The 17,349-nt window shown below is 40.2% G+C and overlaps 1 protein-coding gene across 1 annotated transcript in view; it reads left to right on the forward strand.

Annotated features, from left to right (window-relative positions):
* GADL1 (glutamate decarboxylase like 1) overlaps positions 1–17,349 on the forward strand; it is a 187,053-nt gene that overhangs the window by 63,265 nt on the left and 106,439 nt on the right. Inside the window, exons 10-11 of the mRNA XM_020993432.2 lie at positions 3,009–3,073; positions 3,373–3,454. Coding sequence (XP_020849091.1) covers positions 3,009–3,073; positions 3,373–3,454 — 147 coding nt within the window. The remainder of the gene's footprint in view (positions 1–3,008; positions 3,074–3,372; positions 3,455–17,349) is intronic.

The following is a 17,349-nucleotide window of genomic DNA, read 5'->3' on the forward strand; positions in this document are numbered from 1 at the left end:
GAAAATACTGTGAAAAGATGGGAAAAGCTAATATTCATATGGTCTATTTCTGTTGCCTGTTTTTTGTGGAAGTAAGAGTTTCTGGAAAAAATAATTCTAACAAATCTTGAAATTCCTAGGATGACACTTAATATGTGTGTGTGTATGTGTGTGCCCGTGCGCGTGCGCACGCGCACACACACATTCAATTGGACCTGGAATTTTATAGGTGTAGGGAATTACTAGTAAAGAAATTCCCTGTACCAAATCAGATGCGACACTGTTCTATGATTTATAGTCTTAGACACTTGAGAGTTAAATGATCTGTCCTGGGTCACAAAGTTATTTTGGTTCAGTTGCCAGATTTGCACTCCGGGCTATTGGACTCCAAGACTGGCTATCTGCACAACACAACACTACCTCTTATATGGTGCTTTAAACAGTATTTCATTTGATTCTGATAACTGAGTGAAAGGGATGCTATTTTTTATTCAGAAAGGTGAAGCAAATTACCCAGGGTCCCAGAGCTAGTAAGTATCTAAGATAGGATTCAAACCCATGGTTTCCTGACTCCAAATTTAATATTCTGTTTGCTCCATAATAAATGGTTATTTAGTAAGTGTCTGAAGTAGGATTTTAATCTAGGTCTTGCTGATAGTAAATTCTTTACTACATCCATTCTGCCTCACTGCCACTGTACTTAAGGAATGTGGCCCGCTGTCTCTTTCCTATTTCCCGTCTCTTGATCCACACTTGTATCATTGGGTACTCAGAAAAAGAGAGAGGAGTTTAAAGAGACCAACCAATTTTGAGGCTTCTTAGTTATTATCTCTCTGAAGATAGATTTATTTGGGGAAGGGACTGGTCCTGGGCATTTTCAATTTTCCCTACCACCTATTCAGATGGGTCACTGGGCCATGATGTTACATTTTTATAATGACTATTTCTTGGATTTTCACAACTTAGCAAGCATTGATTTAGTGCCTGCTTCATGCCAAGAAGATGCAGAGATGAAAATGGCACAGTCCCAGCTCTCTAAGAACCATCAGTCTGATAGAGGGATAGGCCAGGCCCACAATTAAGTAGATTATGACAGTGAAGGACAAAAAAAAGGTGACCAAAAAAATAATAAAACTCACAAATATGAGAGCTTGTAAGACTATAAAATCCAAGTTCCTTTTTCTTAACATTTCCCTTCCCAAGAAATGGACTGCCAGCCCTGGGAGAACATTTGGGGTATTTAATTTTTTCAAATTTCAAATCCTTACCTCTGTTCTATCTCTAAAAATTAACACTTTTTTCCATGTGATTTTTAGCTGATGCTTTTTATACCACAGACACTAATGTCCCCTTGAAATAAAAATCGTCTAAGCAAAACTACTTTTTAATTGCAAAACTAAAAATTTATCACCAACTTTGTCTGACAACATATGCATGATTCAGCACCCACCTTCTTTTCAACTAAAAATCTGCAGGATTTATTCTTTCTTTTTTAACTCTATAACTATAAACTTTGTTTAGGTCTGGGATTGTGACAACTGGCTCCTACTTGGACTTTTCCAACTCCAAAACTATTCCTTAACTTTCCTCTTCAATGTCATGGTTCAATTCCACACGCCACCTTTCATCTGTTGCTTTTATATGAGAAAAGCTCCAAGTGATATATTCTTTGCATTAAACATAGGTCCTGGGTCCTGGTAGGTACTTAATGACTTCTTGTTGAATTGATTTGAATAAATGATTCCTGAAGTGCTACAGATGATCTAGAGACGGATGGATGGATGGATAGATGGACAGAGAGAGAGAGAGAGAGAGAGAGAGAGAGAGAGAGAGAGAGAGAGAGAGAGAGAGAGGTGAATAGATAAAGAGATAGAGACAGATAGATGTGTAGATAGAGTTAGATGATAGATGTGTAGGCGGAGAGATAAGATAGAGAGATAAATGGATAGATAGATGGATGGATGGATGGATAGATGGATAGATAAATAGATAATATGAAGCTGGAAGGAAACTTAGAGACCATCTGATCCAAACCCCTCATTTGACAGAGGAGAAAAATAAGACCCAGAGAGGTTAAATGAGTTACCCATAGTCACAAGCTGCAAATTCAGAGCCAAGATTCAAATAAAGGTTTGAGTCAAGATTCCAACTTTATCCAAATCTGGTTTTTTGGCAGTTTCTCAACATTCCATTTCAGAACCTCATTCACACTCACTTCCAATTTTGCTTCCCTTGCTGCTTCTTCCTTTGTCCTAGCCCTCTTTGAACTTATTCACTGTCCAATTTCATCTCTTATTTCCACTTTTAGCACTTCCTCAACCATTCCCTCTACATGATCTCTTCCCTCATCCCTGCTCCAAGATCTCCCCTTTTTGTCATGTAATAGCTCTTAAAATCCTACTTCTACTATTCTTGACTATTGGGACGCAAGGAAGTGATTTCCTACAAGCTTGTTCTGTCCAAAGGTAAATCCCCCTCTCACAAAACAATTATTTTATCCTTTGCCCATCACGCACATAATCTATGTCAGGTGTTAACATTAGTGCCATGTTTGTATATCGGATGCCCTCCAATAAAGTCTACACTCATGGTGTCTACTTTGGATTGGAAACCTCCTGGGGACAGGGATTGTGTCTTTTTTTTCTTTTGATGCTTGGTACAAAGGCTTCAACTAAGCCATTTGTGTGATTTGTAGAATGTAAGATTCTTTATTACAGGAACTATTTCATTATTTGTCTTCATGTACTCAACACCTAACAGTGCCTGGCACATAGTAGGTACTTAATAGACACTTGTTGATTGATTAGTTTGAGTATCAGAACACAGAAACTGGGTTTCCATTTATGAAGACATCTATACGGCACTTGGTATACTTTTGGGGGGATGAACATTTATTGTAATAAAAACTGGGTACCCATTCCTAAAGTGTCGTTTCAAATAAATCATGGATTACCAGTGATTGCCTGATAGTGTACAAATGACATTGTTTTGGTTGACATAAACATCTCTATATATAAATATCTCAACAGGCATCTTGGGGTGGCTCAGCTTTGATGTCAAGGAAGCATCGCAAGCTTCTGCATGGCATCCACAGGTAAATGTAGTTTCCCAGTTCATGGTGGCACCTTCGCTCAGAAGGGACACCCCTCTGGATTTTGTGTTTTAACTAATGTGTTGATATGGGAGAAAACAAAACCTTTAGAAAGACAACACCACCCCAAAGCAAGCAAGCAGACACAAAAATCAGCCCCACAGAAACAACAAAACACTCAGAACTCTAAATTAGATATTAATACTGTGAAATCTGCTCATGAGAACAACCTTTGGTGAATGGGAAGTAATTGTGTTCTTCTCTGCCCCTTCCCTTCCCCTTTTCTTTTCTTCCTCTCACAGGGCTGACTCAGTAGCCTGGAACCCACATAAGATGCTTATGGCCGGGATCCAGTGTTGTGCTCTTCTTGTGAAAGACAACTCGGTCAGTTTTCCTTTCTGTTTTCTTTTGTGGGGGGGCGGGGCACAAAGAGTGGACCAGGATGGGCTGGAGGAATACAGCCAATTCAAAAACCTAGGCTGGGACTAGTGTCTGGAGGTTCTAGAATTATACCAAATAAAGGGCAGAAATTAATATCTGCAGCCCCCTAATAGAAAATGAGCCTGAGGAAAACAGCTGACATCTTTGCTGAAGTCACTTACGACTTTGCTTTAGATGAAGCAGAGCCTGAACACCAGGACTTCTAGAGACAAGCTCTCTGGTGCTCTTTGGGCACACATTTAAAAGCTTGGTTTCAAATGTTACTGAGATTTGTTCCCCTTGAGCACATTTGGGAGTTAAGTTTTCTCTAAACTACTGCTCACTGTGAAAATGGAGCAGATGTTTGTGCGGCTTTAAACAGAATACTTAATATGCTTAGCTAAGCCTTAATAGCCCAGTTTAGTGAAAAGATATTATTTGAAGGTTTCTCATTGGACTGATTTATTGGGTGGCTCAAATGATGAATATTTAGATTGCCAATGGGAGTCAAGATCAGATTAGAAATGATTGGTAACAACTCTTGGGGGTGACCAGTTGATAGCTACCGGACAAGATGTTGGTGGAACTTCCTCTTTGTCTGAGAGGCAAAGAAAAATGAAATTATTCCCCATTCACCAAAAGTTGCTCTCATGAGCACGTGTGTATCACCATGAAAATGAGAAGAATATATTTGGGAAACATTCCAGATGTTTATTTCTGAAAATGCTTTCATAGGTATGTAACACAGAATAAGAAATCTTCCTTTGACTTGGGTATAAATTTAAATTTCTTCCTCTGGGTTTCTCAGATGAAATGACTTCCTTTGGCAAGGCTCAATTCATTTCTGTTTGTATTTAAAATTAAAAGAACTTTAAGATTCCTGTTCCTGTCTTACATCTCTGGCATACATATGGATCTCCTGAGTCTGTGATAGGGATGTGCTAGTGATTGGTGGGGTCTGGTAAGATCGAGGAGAATTTATGGAAGAGACTCTACCCACATAGTAATGTGATGGAATATCATAAGAAATTACAAAAATGAGGAATTCAGAGAAACATAGGCAGACATGTCAGAAGTGAAGCAGGTTGAGTAAGCCATGATAATTCAGTTTAAGGAACATTTATGAAGTACCTATATATGCAAGACACAAAGACAAGACAATAATATATACAATGGCTACACAAACATTAACTAGAGGAATGGTTTAAAGGCAGAACTTTAATGAACAATCTCAGTCCTGGAGAACTGACAAAGAAAAATACTTTCCTCTTCTCAGTAGAGAGGCACGGGTGATGGATATGGAATGGGTTATCTGTCAGACATGGCCATTGTGTTGATCTGCTTTACTGAAATATTTCTTCTTTGTTAGAAGTAAAGGGTCAATGTAGGATCTGCCAAAGGGGGCTGCTGAGGGGTCATGACTGCCATAAAAGTAAAAACAATAATAAAAGAACTTACAAAAACAAGACCATTCATATCAATTTGATAAACATTTATTAAGTTCCTACTACATGCTACTTAGAGGCAGCTTGGTGGTGCAGTGGATAGAGCACTGGGCTTGGGATCAGGAAGACTTGTTTTCATGAGTTCAAATCTGGCCTCAGACACTTACTAGCTGTGTGCCCCTGGGCAAGTCACTTAACCTTGTTTGCGTCACTTTCCTCACCTGTAAAATGAACTCAGGAATGAAACGGCAAACCACTCTAGTAGCTCTGTAAAGAAAGCCCCAAATGGAGTCACAAAGAGTTGGACATGACTAAAATGACTGAACAATAACACATGGTATCTTCTATGCAAAGTGAAGGGGACACAATGACAGAATGAAATAGTGCTTGTCTTCAAAGGGTTTACATTCTGTTTGGGGGAAACAGCATTTACTGAGTACCTACAATGAGCTAAACCCCTTCACTGAAAGGTATAGAGGGATATGTTACTTAGATACTTTTGTTGGAGAAGACACAAGGTACTCTTGTTGGAGAAGACACAAGTAGATGAACAGCTAGATGGGATCACAAAAGGATCCATGTAGAAGATGGCACTTGAGCCAAGTCTTGAAGGAAACGGGTGAAGGGGAAGAAAGAAATGCTTTCCAGAAATGGGGTGTCAGAGGAGAACCAATGCAGAGGCATGAAGCTGGGAGACGGAGTGCCATGTAAGAGGAACAATAAAAAGATGAATGTGAGTGATTCTGGGCAAGTCACTTAAATGCTCTGTGCCTCAGTTTCCTCATCTGTAGAGTGAGGGCATTGAATTCAATAGTCCCTAGAGTTCTTTCCTACTTTAAATCTTAATATTATGACAGTAGATTATGTGAAGAGGAGTCATGTCTAATAAGGCTTGAAGGGTAGGTTGGGTCCAGGTTGTGAAGGTCTTTAAATGCCAAGTTTGTATTTGAGCACAGAGGTAATAATGGATTGAAGAGGGGAGTGCTATGGTTAGCACTGTGCTTTGGAAAGATCACCTTGACATCTGTATGGACGATGAATGGGATAAGGAAAAGATGTATCAGGGAGCCCCATGAGGAGGGTATGGCAATAGTTCAGATGAGAGATGATGAGGGCCTAGACTAAAGGAGTATTTACATGAATGGGGAGAAGGAGGTGGATGGGAGAGATGCTGTGAAGGTAGAAATGAGGAACTTAGAAACTTGATTGGATATGTGGGATGTGTGAGAGTAGGGAGTTAAGGATGACAGTCAGCAGGGAAGGATGGTGATACCTTGGACAGAAAGCAGGAAGTTGAGAAGCTGGTTGGTTTAGAGCAAGCAGGGGAAGGGCAATGAGTACTCTTTTGGCCATGTTGAGATTGAGATACCTGTGGGGCATCCAGTTCAAAACACAACTGAAAAGAACTAAACAACAAAATAATGTAGCCTGAGACTATTGGCTGCCATGTCACTGTTAACTTATTTGAGCATGCAGTCCACTAAGACCCCCAGATCCATCTCGTTCATTGCCAACCTCAGCACCTTCAGGTTTTAGGACTAAGATTGTTCTTACAAGACTATACCACTCTCCTGCTTCCATATTATGTTTCTGCCTTTGCTGCCATCTTGTTAAAATACAAGTTGAACACATTCCCTTAGTGTCCACATGAGTCTCTTTAGAGAGTTTCCAGCACCTGGTACAGTATCTTGCATATAGTAAAAAGCATTTGTTGAATCCAATTAAATCCCTGACTGGGCTGGCTTCCCTTGAATGATTTTAGACTATGGGAGCCCACTTAGCTTTTTGAGACTCACTCATCTAAAACCTTGATTGCATGGAAGCTCATGTCCCAATGGCCTCTGCTTCTCTATCATCAATTCTAAGATGAGGGGGTTTAGGTCTTTCCATGGTTCCCCTTATTTTGACCTCAGTAGTCAGTTCCCTTTCACTGGTCAGAATCAGGTCTAATATCTAAGTTCTATATGTTGTTTCTTTCACTTCTTAAAGGATGAGGTTATCCTTAAGGCCAATCAAAACCTTGATAGTTACTTGGCATTTGGCAAAGCAAGCTCCAGCAGACATCCAGATAATTTGAAAGTCCCTTGTTGCTACTATGTCATACCTCTGTGACAGCCTTGCAATCTGCTTTCTGAATTCCTTGTATTGACTGCCTTCCATTCAAGTGGTCTGTTGTACATTCCCATGATAGAATTGTTTGGATTTCTCCATCTGCTGATTTTTACCTAAATGTTTTCTTTCTTGCTTTCCCAATGTTCCTTGCATAAGTATATTTTCTTACCCTACAATACCATTCTACCGCCATCTTTAATTTTATCTCGTGGTCTTCATGAAGGCATGATCTTCCAGAGCCCTATTCCAGTCATGAATCCTATTTGAATTCCTGGCTTAGTTTATCTAGCTCAACACTCTTATTCCCCACACTTTGTCTAATTCTGTCAACATATGTGGAGGCCATGGGTTTTATTGCTGGCTCTTTTTGTTATTTTGAAACTTGTGTCACAGCTACCAGTCACCATGCTATCCATTTTTATAGGCACATAACAGATTTTTTTCCTCTTTTCCCTCCTCCATTTTCAGCTCAAAGCTTTATTAAACAGATTTTCAAGACTCCAGGTAAATAAATTTTTAACCAACCCTCATAAGGTGGACTCCATCATTGGTCAAAAACTCTTCATTCTTATGTTTTAAGATGTGGTTGAGAAATTCATATCTAGTCTTCCTTGGTCAGATGTTAACTTCTCAAATCTCTCCTTCTCTCCTGAAGCCCTGACCTTTAGTCAGTATAAAGAGGTGGAAATATTACCTGCACTTCCTTAGTCTTGTCCCAGACCTTCTCATCCCTAATGATCATTTCATTCTTCCCTCTGGCAGCATCGTCGTCCAGATTTGAACCACCAAAAATGCAGAGTGGTTGTCAGATTTGACAAGGCTTAGGAGATTCTCCATCCTGTCTTGTATACTTGTTCTGTAAAGAGCGTCCACCTCTCTATTAGTTATTGTAGATGCCAGCAGGGAGCCACCAAACACCACTCATTTGTCTCTTCTTTCTCTGACCTTACTCCTGATATTCTCTCTCTCTCTCTCTCTCTCTCTCTCTCTCTCTCTCTCTCTCTCTCTCTTTTCTCTCTTTCTCTCTCTCTCTCACTGCTTGTAGCTCTTCTATTTTTCCCCCCAAAGAAAACATTCTTTCTGAGAACATAGAAAATGGAAGCATTTTCCTTCAGCCTTTTGTCTACTCTTCTAGGATGGAAACCAGCTTGAACTTTTTGCACGTGTAAAAATTGTTTGGTTGTAGTAGAAAGGCAAACATCATGAATTTTCTCTAGATCATTGCAAAATTCTCCTCACCCTCTAAACTTGCCGTATATAAGCTCCTCGGTCCCAATTCCCTTGGCAAACCTTTATTACCTGTTGGCCATAACAGTTTGCTCTTGTGGCCTGAGTCTAGTGGCTCCTGAACCAAAGCTTAATGGCTATAATTTCCTGTCTTTTCTCTGGAGATGAGGCCAGGTTACCTGCATTTCTTTCGATTGGTAATTTTTAACTCTCTACCCAGCCCAATGCAAATAGGTTTTTATTCAAATGCACTTACCAGCAGCTTTCTACATTTGTATCCTTCTTCCATCCTCTCCCGGGACCTGGGTATTAGAAGCCCCCTCCCACTTTTCTGCTATCCAGTTGCTATTGTCTACTGTTGCATAGAATTAATAAACAAAAACTTGGGAGTGACTTAGAGATCACCTAGTCCACCTGTCTTTGGAAACTGAGTGCTGGAGAGGTAAAATAACTTGGCTAAGGTCCCATAGCTGGTTGTTGGCAGAACTGGTACCAGAGCTCATATTTCTTGAGTCCAGTTGAATATACTCTCCATGTAGTCATATTTGTGCAATTTTATTTATTACAGGAGTAGGTAAGGAAAAAATGTGGATTTGTATACTCTGGTTTTTAAAAATAAACTTTACAAGCACAATAAGGGGGAAAGAATGACTAGATAGTGGCTATTCCACAAATATAAGAGTTTTAGGGTACTTGGTAGTCAGTATGAGTCAACAATGTGAGATGGCAGCTAAGAAAAGGAATATTACCTTGGGACACTCTCAGGGAAGCATGGTGTCCAGGAGTACTTGACCCTGGTTGGACCCCATTTTGACTATTGTGCTTAATTCTGGGTACCACATGTTAGGAAGGCATTGCTAAGTTGGAAAGTATTCAGAAGAGAGCACCAAGGAGGGTCAAAGCTTTGATCTCATGGCACATGAGATCAGTTGAAGGAATTGGAAATGTTTAGCCCAAAGAAGAAAAGACTCAGGGGAATTATGGGAGTTGTCTTCAAGTTATCTGAATGGCTGCCATTTGGAAGAAGGATTAGATTTGTTCTCTTGGCCCTGCAGAAAAAATCAAGAAGCAATGGGCAGAAGTTTCCAAGAGTCAAATTTAGGCTTGAAGGAAGAAAATATTTTTTAACAGTGAGAGGTTTCCCAAAGTGGGATGGCCTGCATCTGGAAGTAGTGGAAGAAGACATCACAGGAGGCCTTCAATCCAAGGCTGGATGGCCACTTGTTGGTCATGTCATAGTCACTGCTCAGTCCATCAGCGGGCCCAATAGCCTCTGAAGTCCCTTCCAAATGAATTCTGTGATTCTGGTCTCAGGAACAAAAATTTAGAGCAAATTTCTGAGAATTGCTGTGTTAAGAGGCAGTTAGAGTCAAAGAACCTCAGTTCAAATCTCAGCTTTGCCACTTACTTCTTGTGTGACCTTGAATAAATCATTTAGCCTCTCTTAAGATCAGTTTCTGCCCCTGTAAAATAAGGTGGCTGAATGAGGTGATCTCTAGGGTCCACTTAAGCACTAACTATATCATTCTCTTTTAGAAACATTACATAATTACATGATAACTCAACTGAATGTTTAAAAGCTAATTGCCAGATCCTTGTCATAATGATAATAGCATGTAAGCTCCTTGAGGACAGGGACTATCTCATTTTAGTCTTTGCATCTCCAGCACCTAGGATAGCACACGCTACATAGCAAACTCATTGCTTGATTTGTATTATACCTTAATGTTTGCCAGGCTTTTCCCTCATGGTGACTCTGTGAAGTAGGTTGTACCAGCATTGGTATCCCAACTTACAGATGAGGAAATTGAGGCTCAATAAGGTGACATGATGCTTTTGGCTTACTTTCACAGTCAGGATGCAGGAAGATGGAGGTATGGTAACCTTTGTGCAAAGAATTTTGAGATTTCAGACACTCTGAGATTTGATAGAAAGACATTTGGAATAGAAATCAGGCTCTCTACCCAACTTCAGTCTACCTTCCACATGGCTGCCAAAATGAGTTTCCTTAACTACAGACCACATTCATCCCCTACTCAATAAACACCGGAGGTTTCTTGACTCCTTTTGTATTAAATATAATCCCCTCTGTTTGACTTTTGAAGCCTTTCTCAGCCTGGCCCCAGCCTACCTTTCCAGCCTTATTAATACATCATTCCCCTTCCTGTACTCTAGGTTCCATCTTTGCTGTCCTTTTCTCTGCTTCTTATGCTGTGTCTCCTATCTCTGTGTCTGCAGTGGTCATGCCTCATGCCTGGAATACCCTTCCTCATAGTATCTCTTTCTTCCTTCAAGATGCAGCTCAAGCATCACCTTCTACATGAAGACTTCCCCTCCCCCCCACCAAGTGTTAGGACCCCTCCTCCCCAATTACTTTGTAGGTGGTGCAATGGATAGAGTGTCAAGCTTAGAGTCAAGAAGACTCATCTCCCTGAGTTCAAAGCTGTGTGACCCCGGGCAAGTCACTTAACCCTGTTTGCCTCAGTTTCCTCATCTGTAAAATGAACTCAGGAATGAAATGGCAAACCACTCTAGTATCTCTGTGAAGAAAACCGCAAATGGGCTCACAAAGAGTCAGATACAATTGAAACGACTGAACAATGACAACAACAAATGAAGAGGGAAGGCACTAGAATTAAGAGGGATTGCAAAAGGCTTCCTGTAGAAGGTGAGATTTTAGGAGGGACTTGAAGAAAGCTAGGAGGCAAAGATAAGAAGGGAGAACATTCCAGACATGGGGGACAATCAGAAAAAATGGCTCAAGCTGAGAGATGGAATGTCTTGTCTCGTTTGTGGAACAAAGCAAGGCTACCAGTGTCATTGGATTGAAGAGTACATGGCGGGTGTGTGGAAGTGAGTATAGGGTATAAGAGGAGGGGAAAGGTAGGGTGTGTGCAGAACATAGACTGTAACACTTGGTGTAATGTATTCTCTGTGGGACTTACAGACGGAAGGATACATATTGTTTTTTTTATTTTTGAATCCCAAGAACCTAGCACAGTGCCCGTCTCATACTAGCTGTTTAATAAAGGCTTGATGAATTCAATTGAACTGAACTGAAGTTGCAGAGAGCTGGCCAGCATGTTCCCAAGTTGTTCCTTCTTGAAGAGTTGTGGACCATCAAGATTAAAATGATGCTGTGATGGACTCAGTTACCAGCCTACTGGCAGTAACAATGAATAGAAATCCTGAATTCAACCCCTAGCTGATGCACAGGTATACTCTCATTAATAGAATGCAAATTATCTAATAATGAATGTGTTCATGCATCACAGTGAAAAGCTAATTCCTTCATTTGCACCCTAAAGCTCTGACAGTAACACTGCTGATTTTTTTCTTTCCTTTTTCCCGTTGACTAGCTGGTGGCTGTTTGCGATCTTCTTTTAGGGAATGGGTTGGCAGCAGGACCAAAGCAGAGGTACTTGCTGTAGGAGTTATAATATCACTAACCTTCTTTGCATTATAGGGATAAAAAGAAAACCAGAGATACAAAAAACAATCTGTGATTCTAAATAGGTTCACTTCAGATGTAAATTCTGGATCTACATGGATAATGGTTTAAGATCAAATGATTTTTGATGCTTTGATCTGAAAGAAAAGTCAAGATATTTTAAAAATTCAATAGAATAGAGGGGAGCAAATCTAAGCACTTTTTTATTCTCTCTTTATTAAGTGGGAAAGTAGGCCTGTATGCTAGGAGTATCAGTATTTGCTTTCAGTTGCTTTTAAAAAATATATCAATATTCTACTGGTGTTGCTGTTGGCCGGGAGACTTGGAACAGAGCAGTCGCCAAAGGTTTGAAAATGAACATTACCCAAAGAGCAATGGACAGGCACATAGTGGGTGGGAGCAGGCTGCCATATAGAACCAATGAGGCACTTTGAAGAAGACAAGAAGTAAAGCATGTTGTCAAGAAATGGATAATAGAAAGTGAAACTGATTTGGTTGTGAGATGAGGGCAAGGGATAACTAGAGGACAACCTGTGATCCACTGGTATCATCCTAATGCCATGAGAAAGAAAGCAAAACAAACAACAACCTTGAGGTGAAATTGTATACGGACAAAGACAAGAGCCAAACAGAATGGGCAGGACTGGGTGGGTTGCAATCTGTATCACTGGAGGGAACATGCACCTCACTAAGAAAAAATCCACTGGAAGGTTTGAATAGGTTTTTCAGAAGACTTTAAAAAGCAATAGTTGTGAGATGATGGAATGTACCAGTGTGACTCATACCCTTATTCTTCCGTCTACCTTTACCTTTTCCTGTCCCACCCCTTGAAAATTAAACAACAACAAGAACAGAAACAGGAACCTTCCTCATAATTAATAAGCATAGCCAAGCAAAACACGTCCCAACACATCTGAAAAAGCATGTTGCATTTTGTCCCTCTAGTGTCTCCCTATTGAGATTGGTAGGATGGTCCATCAATCATCATTGGTCTGGAACTGTCATTGGTCATTGCATTGATCAGAGTCCTGAAGCCCTTCAAAGTTGGTTTTTGTTACAGTGTCTTGGTCATTGTATAAATTGTTCTCCTGGTGCTGTTGTTCACTCTGCATGAGTCCACAGAATGCTCCCATTTCCTTCATCATTTCACAGAGCATCATGATTAATGTTCTATTACATACCTTTAGCATACTTTCTTTAGTAATTCCCTGGTTGATAAGCACCCTCTTTGTTTTCATTTCTTTACTACCAAAAAAAAAGAATTCTATGAATATTTTTGTACATATGGGCCATTTTCCTCTTTCTTTTTAACTCTTTGGGGTATAACCCAGTAGTGGGATTGCTGGGTCTTAACTTTAGATGGTACAATGGATAGAGTAATGGGCTTGGAGTCAGGAAGACCTGAGTTCCAATCCCACCTCAGAGACAGTAGCTGTGTTAACCTGGGCATGTCACTTGACCTCTTACCCTCACTTTCTTTAACTGTAAAATAGGCAGGTTGTACCCAATGGCCTCTAAGATCCCTTCAAACTCAAAATCTCTAATTTTGTTATCATACTGGAATCTGACTGCATTTGCTATAATAAAACTCAGCATCAAGTAATTTTTATAATCAATCTCAGGTCCAGACAATGCATAAGAAACTATACCTCTCTCCCTTCATTCCAGAAGGAGGGGGCTTTGGCTGTAGAATATTACTTACACTGTTAGACACAGTTGGTGTGCTGGTTTGGTCTATTGTATAGCTTTCTCTTTCCTCTCTCTTTTGTAAGGTTTGGGACAAAGGATGGTTCAATGGGTAGGAAAGAGGGTATGGTATATTTAGAATCAAATATGGGAAAAAAAACAAATCAGTAAAAATAAGATTAAAATTAAACAAAATGTATTTTCCTTTTTACTCTGGAGCACAAAATGGCCAGTCTTCTATTTCAGCTCTTACAAACTCCAGAGTGGAGTGGACTGAAAAAAGCAAAAAGCAAAAGCAAATAGTGGTTTAGTTATTTTCCCCTACTCTTACAGGCCTTATAGAAGTACTATTAAGTGGTTTGAAAGCTCTGAACAACGTGATAATTGCCATGTTGTATGTCGATGTGACTGGGGCCAAACAGCAATTTCAAAGCATCCTCTCATGCAGGGAATTCTCTCTTTTCCTCATATGTTTAAATCTAGGTATCGTTTGGAATGTCAAGCATCCTGCTATAATGTAGAGTCATAAGGCAACAATTATAGAATTACAGTGAGCTCCAAATGAGCTCTAGAGGACAGTTCTGAATGTTCCAACTAGAATCAAAGCATCTCCCTGTTGGAAGGTCTAGCTCCTTCTCAAATGGCCACTATCATGTAGAATCTGAGGATCATAGAATGTAAAGCTGGAAGAGACCTTGGAAATAATCTAATCTAATGCTTTCTTTTACACTTGAAGAAACTGAAGCCCAGAAAGGGGACAATTGACCATCAAGCCTTTGCCAATAGACCTGGTGCTGAGCTATGTGGGACCCTTACATCACATCTTTTAAATCTATTCTTCTAAAGTCTTGCCTATGCATGAGACTCTAAAACAGTAAGCAGAGAAGGGAGAAGAGATTACAGACAGAGGGTCAGAAAGGCCCTAAGAAGCCACTGAGTCCAACCCTCTCTTTTATAAATCATAAACTAAATCATGGAGAGGTTACACACTGGCCCAAGGTCATGTGGCTAATACATTTTGAATTCAAGTCATACACGCGCACACACACACACACACACGATCTGTCATCATCCTTCATCATTCTGGGTCTGCCCCTTCCTCTTGTCCAAGTCATTTAAATTCCCTGGCCCTCAAATCCCTCGTTTGTAAAATTAGAGAGTGAAACTAGAATTCAAGATTCTTCACCTTTGTGTCATAGAACCCTATGGCCATCTGGGGGAGCCTGAGGATCCCTTCTCTGAACGATATTTCCGAATGTATAAAATAAATCGTGTAAGATTACAAAGAAAACCAATTGTATTGAAATAAAAGTGCATTTTTCCCTATCTAAGTTCAAAGCTACCCAGGTTAAGAACACCTGGACTAAAACAATGAGGGAGTTCGCATCAGTGACTGTTGGGGCCTCTTCAGATTAGATCTGTGATCTTCAGGGTGAAGAGGTGTACAGCCAGTCCTTTTATTCCATTGCTTCTGTTCCTATGAGTGGGTTGTTGGGAAAGAAAAAAGGTGCCTACCTTGTGAGCCAACGGTTTGTTTAAAGATTCCATCCCTTCTGTCTTAGCACAGACTATAGCACAAGTCAGCAGACTGTGCCGCCATCTCTCCCAGAGGAATCTGAACCAGAGTTTGTACAGGAGAGCACCACTGGCTGGCGGCTTTCCTCAGGGCAGGCACTCCTGCATAAAGAACTAGGTTATCTCTGGAAAGAGAAAGAAAGCCAAATACAAATAAGAATTTGCTAATTGTTCAGAATGTCGACTAGGTTTGTCCTTGACTGATAATCGTACACAAGATGACTTGGCACAGCTCTGCCCCACTCATATCCAATTCAATTGCAAGCCAAGACATCACCCCCATGATGTCATTCGTCCTCTTTGAGAATGAAGGATGACGAATAACAATAACATATGTTGTGTGTGCATGCATGTTACGTGCATGACCTAATATGTAAGGCACTTAAAATTTTAAAGCTCCATATGAACATTAGATTTTTATTGTTATATTCACGTACATGTGCAATCAATCAATAAACATCTATTAAGTACGTACTATGTTCCAGGCACTGTAAAAGAGGCAAAAGATGGTCTGTGTCCTCAAGGAGCTTAGAATCCATCAATCTCACAATGAAATCTGAAGCATGCGAACTTAGGTTCCTAGATCCCTTGAATCTGTTTCTTTGCCACTGTATCAAGTGCTGCCGAAACAGTAAGGACTGGGTTGAGAGGAAGAACACCCAAAAGCAGGCAAATGTCCTGAATCCATACCAGATGAGGACCGGCTGAAGGAAGTGGGAATGCTTAGCTTGGAGAAGAGAAGACTTTGGAGGGGCAAGAGAGTTGGTTTCAAACATTTGAAGGGCTGCAATGGAAGAGGGATTCGACCTGTTGCTTAGTTCCAGAGGGCAGAATGAGAAGCAATGGGCAGAACTTTCAAAAGACTCATTTAGAATTGGAGTTGGGAAAAGCTTCCTAATAATCAAAGACGTCAAAAAACAATGGAATGTGCTGCCTATGGGATGGTTGTGAATCTCCCTTAACACAAACTTATTGGGCATGTTGGAAAGAGAATTCTTTTATGAGATATGAGTTGTCTAGGTGGCCACTGAAGGCCCTCCTAATTCTGAATTTGGGTTTTATGACCCTGTGTTATTGCAGGCTTTTTTTCATAAAAGAAGGGGCTTGAGGATTGACTTGAAAAGAGAAATGGAAAGAAAAGATGGAACTAAGTTTGTCCTTTACTTGTCTCTTGCAAAAAAGCTGTAAATAATTAGTCAACAAGTTCACAAGCAGTTATTAAGCACTGTGCTAAGTGCTGCAAATACAAAGAAAGACAGAAACAGTCACTGTTCTCAAGAAGCTCATGGTCTACTGGAAGAGACAGCTTGCAAACAGCTTGATATAAACATATGGGATGAATTGGTGGTTTTCTCAGAGGGAAGACACTAAGGTTAAAGAGGACTGCAAAAGGCTTTTTGTAGAAGTCACTGGGCTGAGTTCTGGACTTTAGCTGAGACCTGAGGAAACCTCAGAAGCCAGATGGTAGAAATGAGCAGAGAGAGAATTCAGGCATGGAGAACAGCTAGGGAAAATGCCCAAAGTTAGAAGATGCTATGTCATGCCTCTTTTTATATCCCCAGCACTTAGTAAAGTGTTTGACATATAGAAGGCACTTCATATATGTTTATTGATTGATTGATTGAACAACAAGGAGGACAGGCTTTAGTTCCTTTTGTATTAAGTCACTTCTTTTTCTGTTTATTTCATTATGCACGTATCACTGAGTAGTATAGACAATTGTTGTATGTGCTCTGAATTTGGTCTTGAAGTATGATTTCTTAGTTTAATTACTAGTGAAAGACAGCTCTGTAGAACAGATTAAACCATCAGCATTCTGTTGTAGAGATGCTGCTGCTTCCATGTGGTGTGCTGTCAGATTCTTTGTACCATTTTACTCTCAAACTTGCCAGAAACACAGTAAAAGACAATGAAAAACCCAGTTTTCAGAGCCAAGGAGAACTACAAACTTACATTTAATAGTAATAACAAAGATTGCTTTCAGCTGGAAAGGTGGCATTGAGCTGGGTTTTGAGTGCTGTCCACTTTAATTGTTTCTTTTTCCAATTAGGAAAGCTGGTAGACAGCTTAGCCTTCAGTTAAACCACTCCATGAAACATGAGTGGGAGCCTTGGGGAAAGTATTCAGTGAACGCTTTCTTTGTTGAATAGAACTATGACTTCTGGAGCCATTCACCCGTTAGTGGCAAGTGAATAGACATTGGAAATCAAGAGCGTTGGATGTTTCCTCCCCTCCCACTAGATATCATTAAGACGATGAATCAGTCAGTCTGACACTGCTCAATTTTTCTTGTCTGAGAAAGGATGTTTGTTTTAGAAATGTCTCCATTGCCTTGATTACTATTGAGGATATGTAAATTCATG

This window comes from Phascolarctos cinereus, unplaced genomic scaffold (assembly GCF_003287225.1).
Source record: "Phascolarctos cinereus isolate Bilbo 61053 unplaced genomic scaffold, phaCin_HiC Scaffold_1;HRSCAF=81, whole genome shotgun sequence".
NCBI lineage: Eukaryota > Metazoa > Chordata > Mammalia > Diprotodontia > Phascolarctidae > Phascolarctos > Phascolarctos cinereus.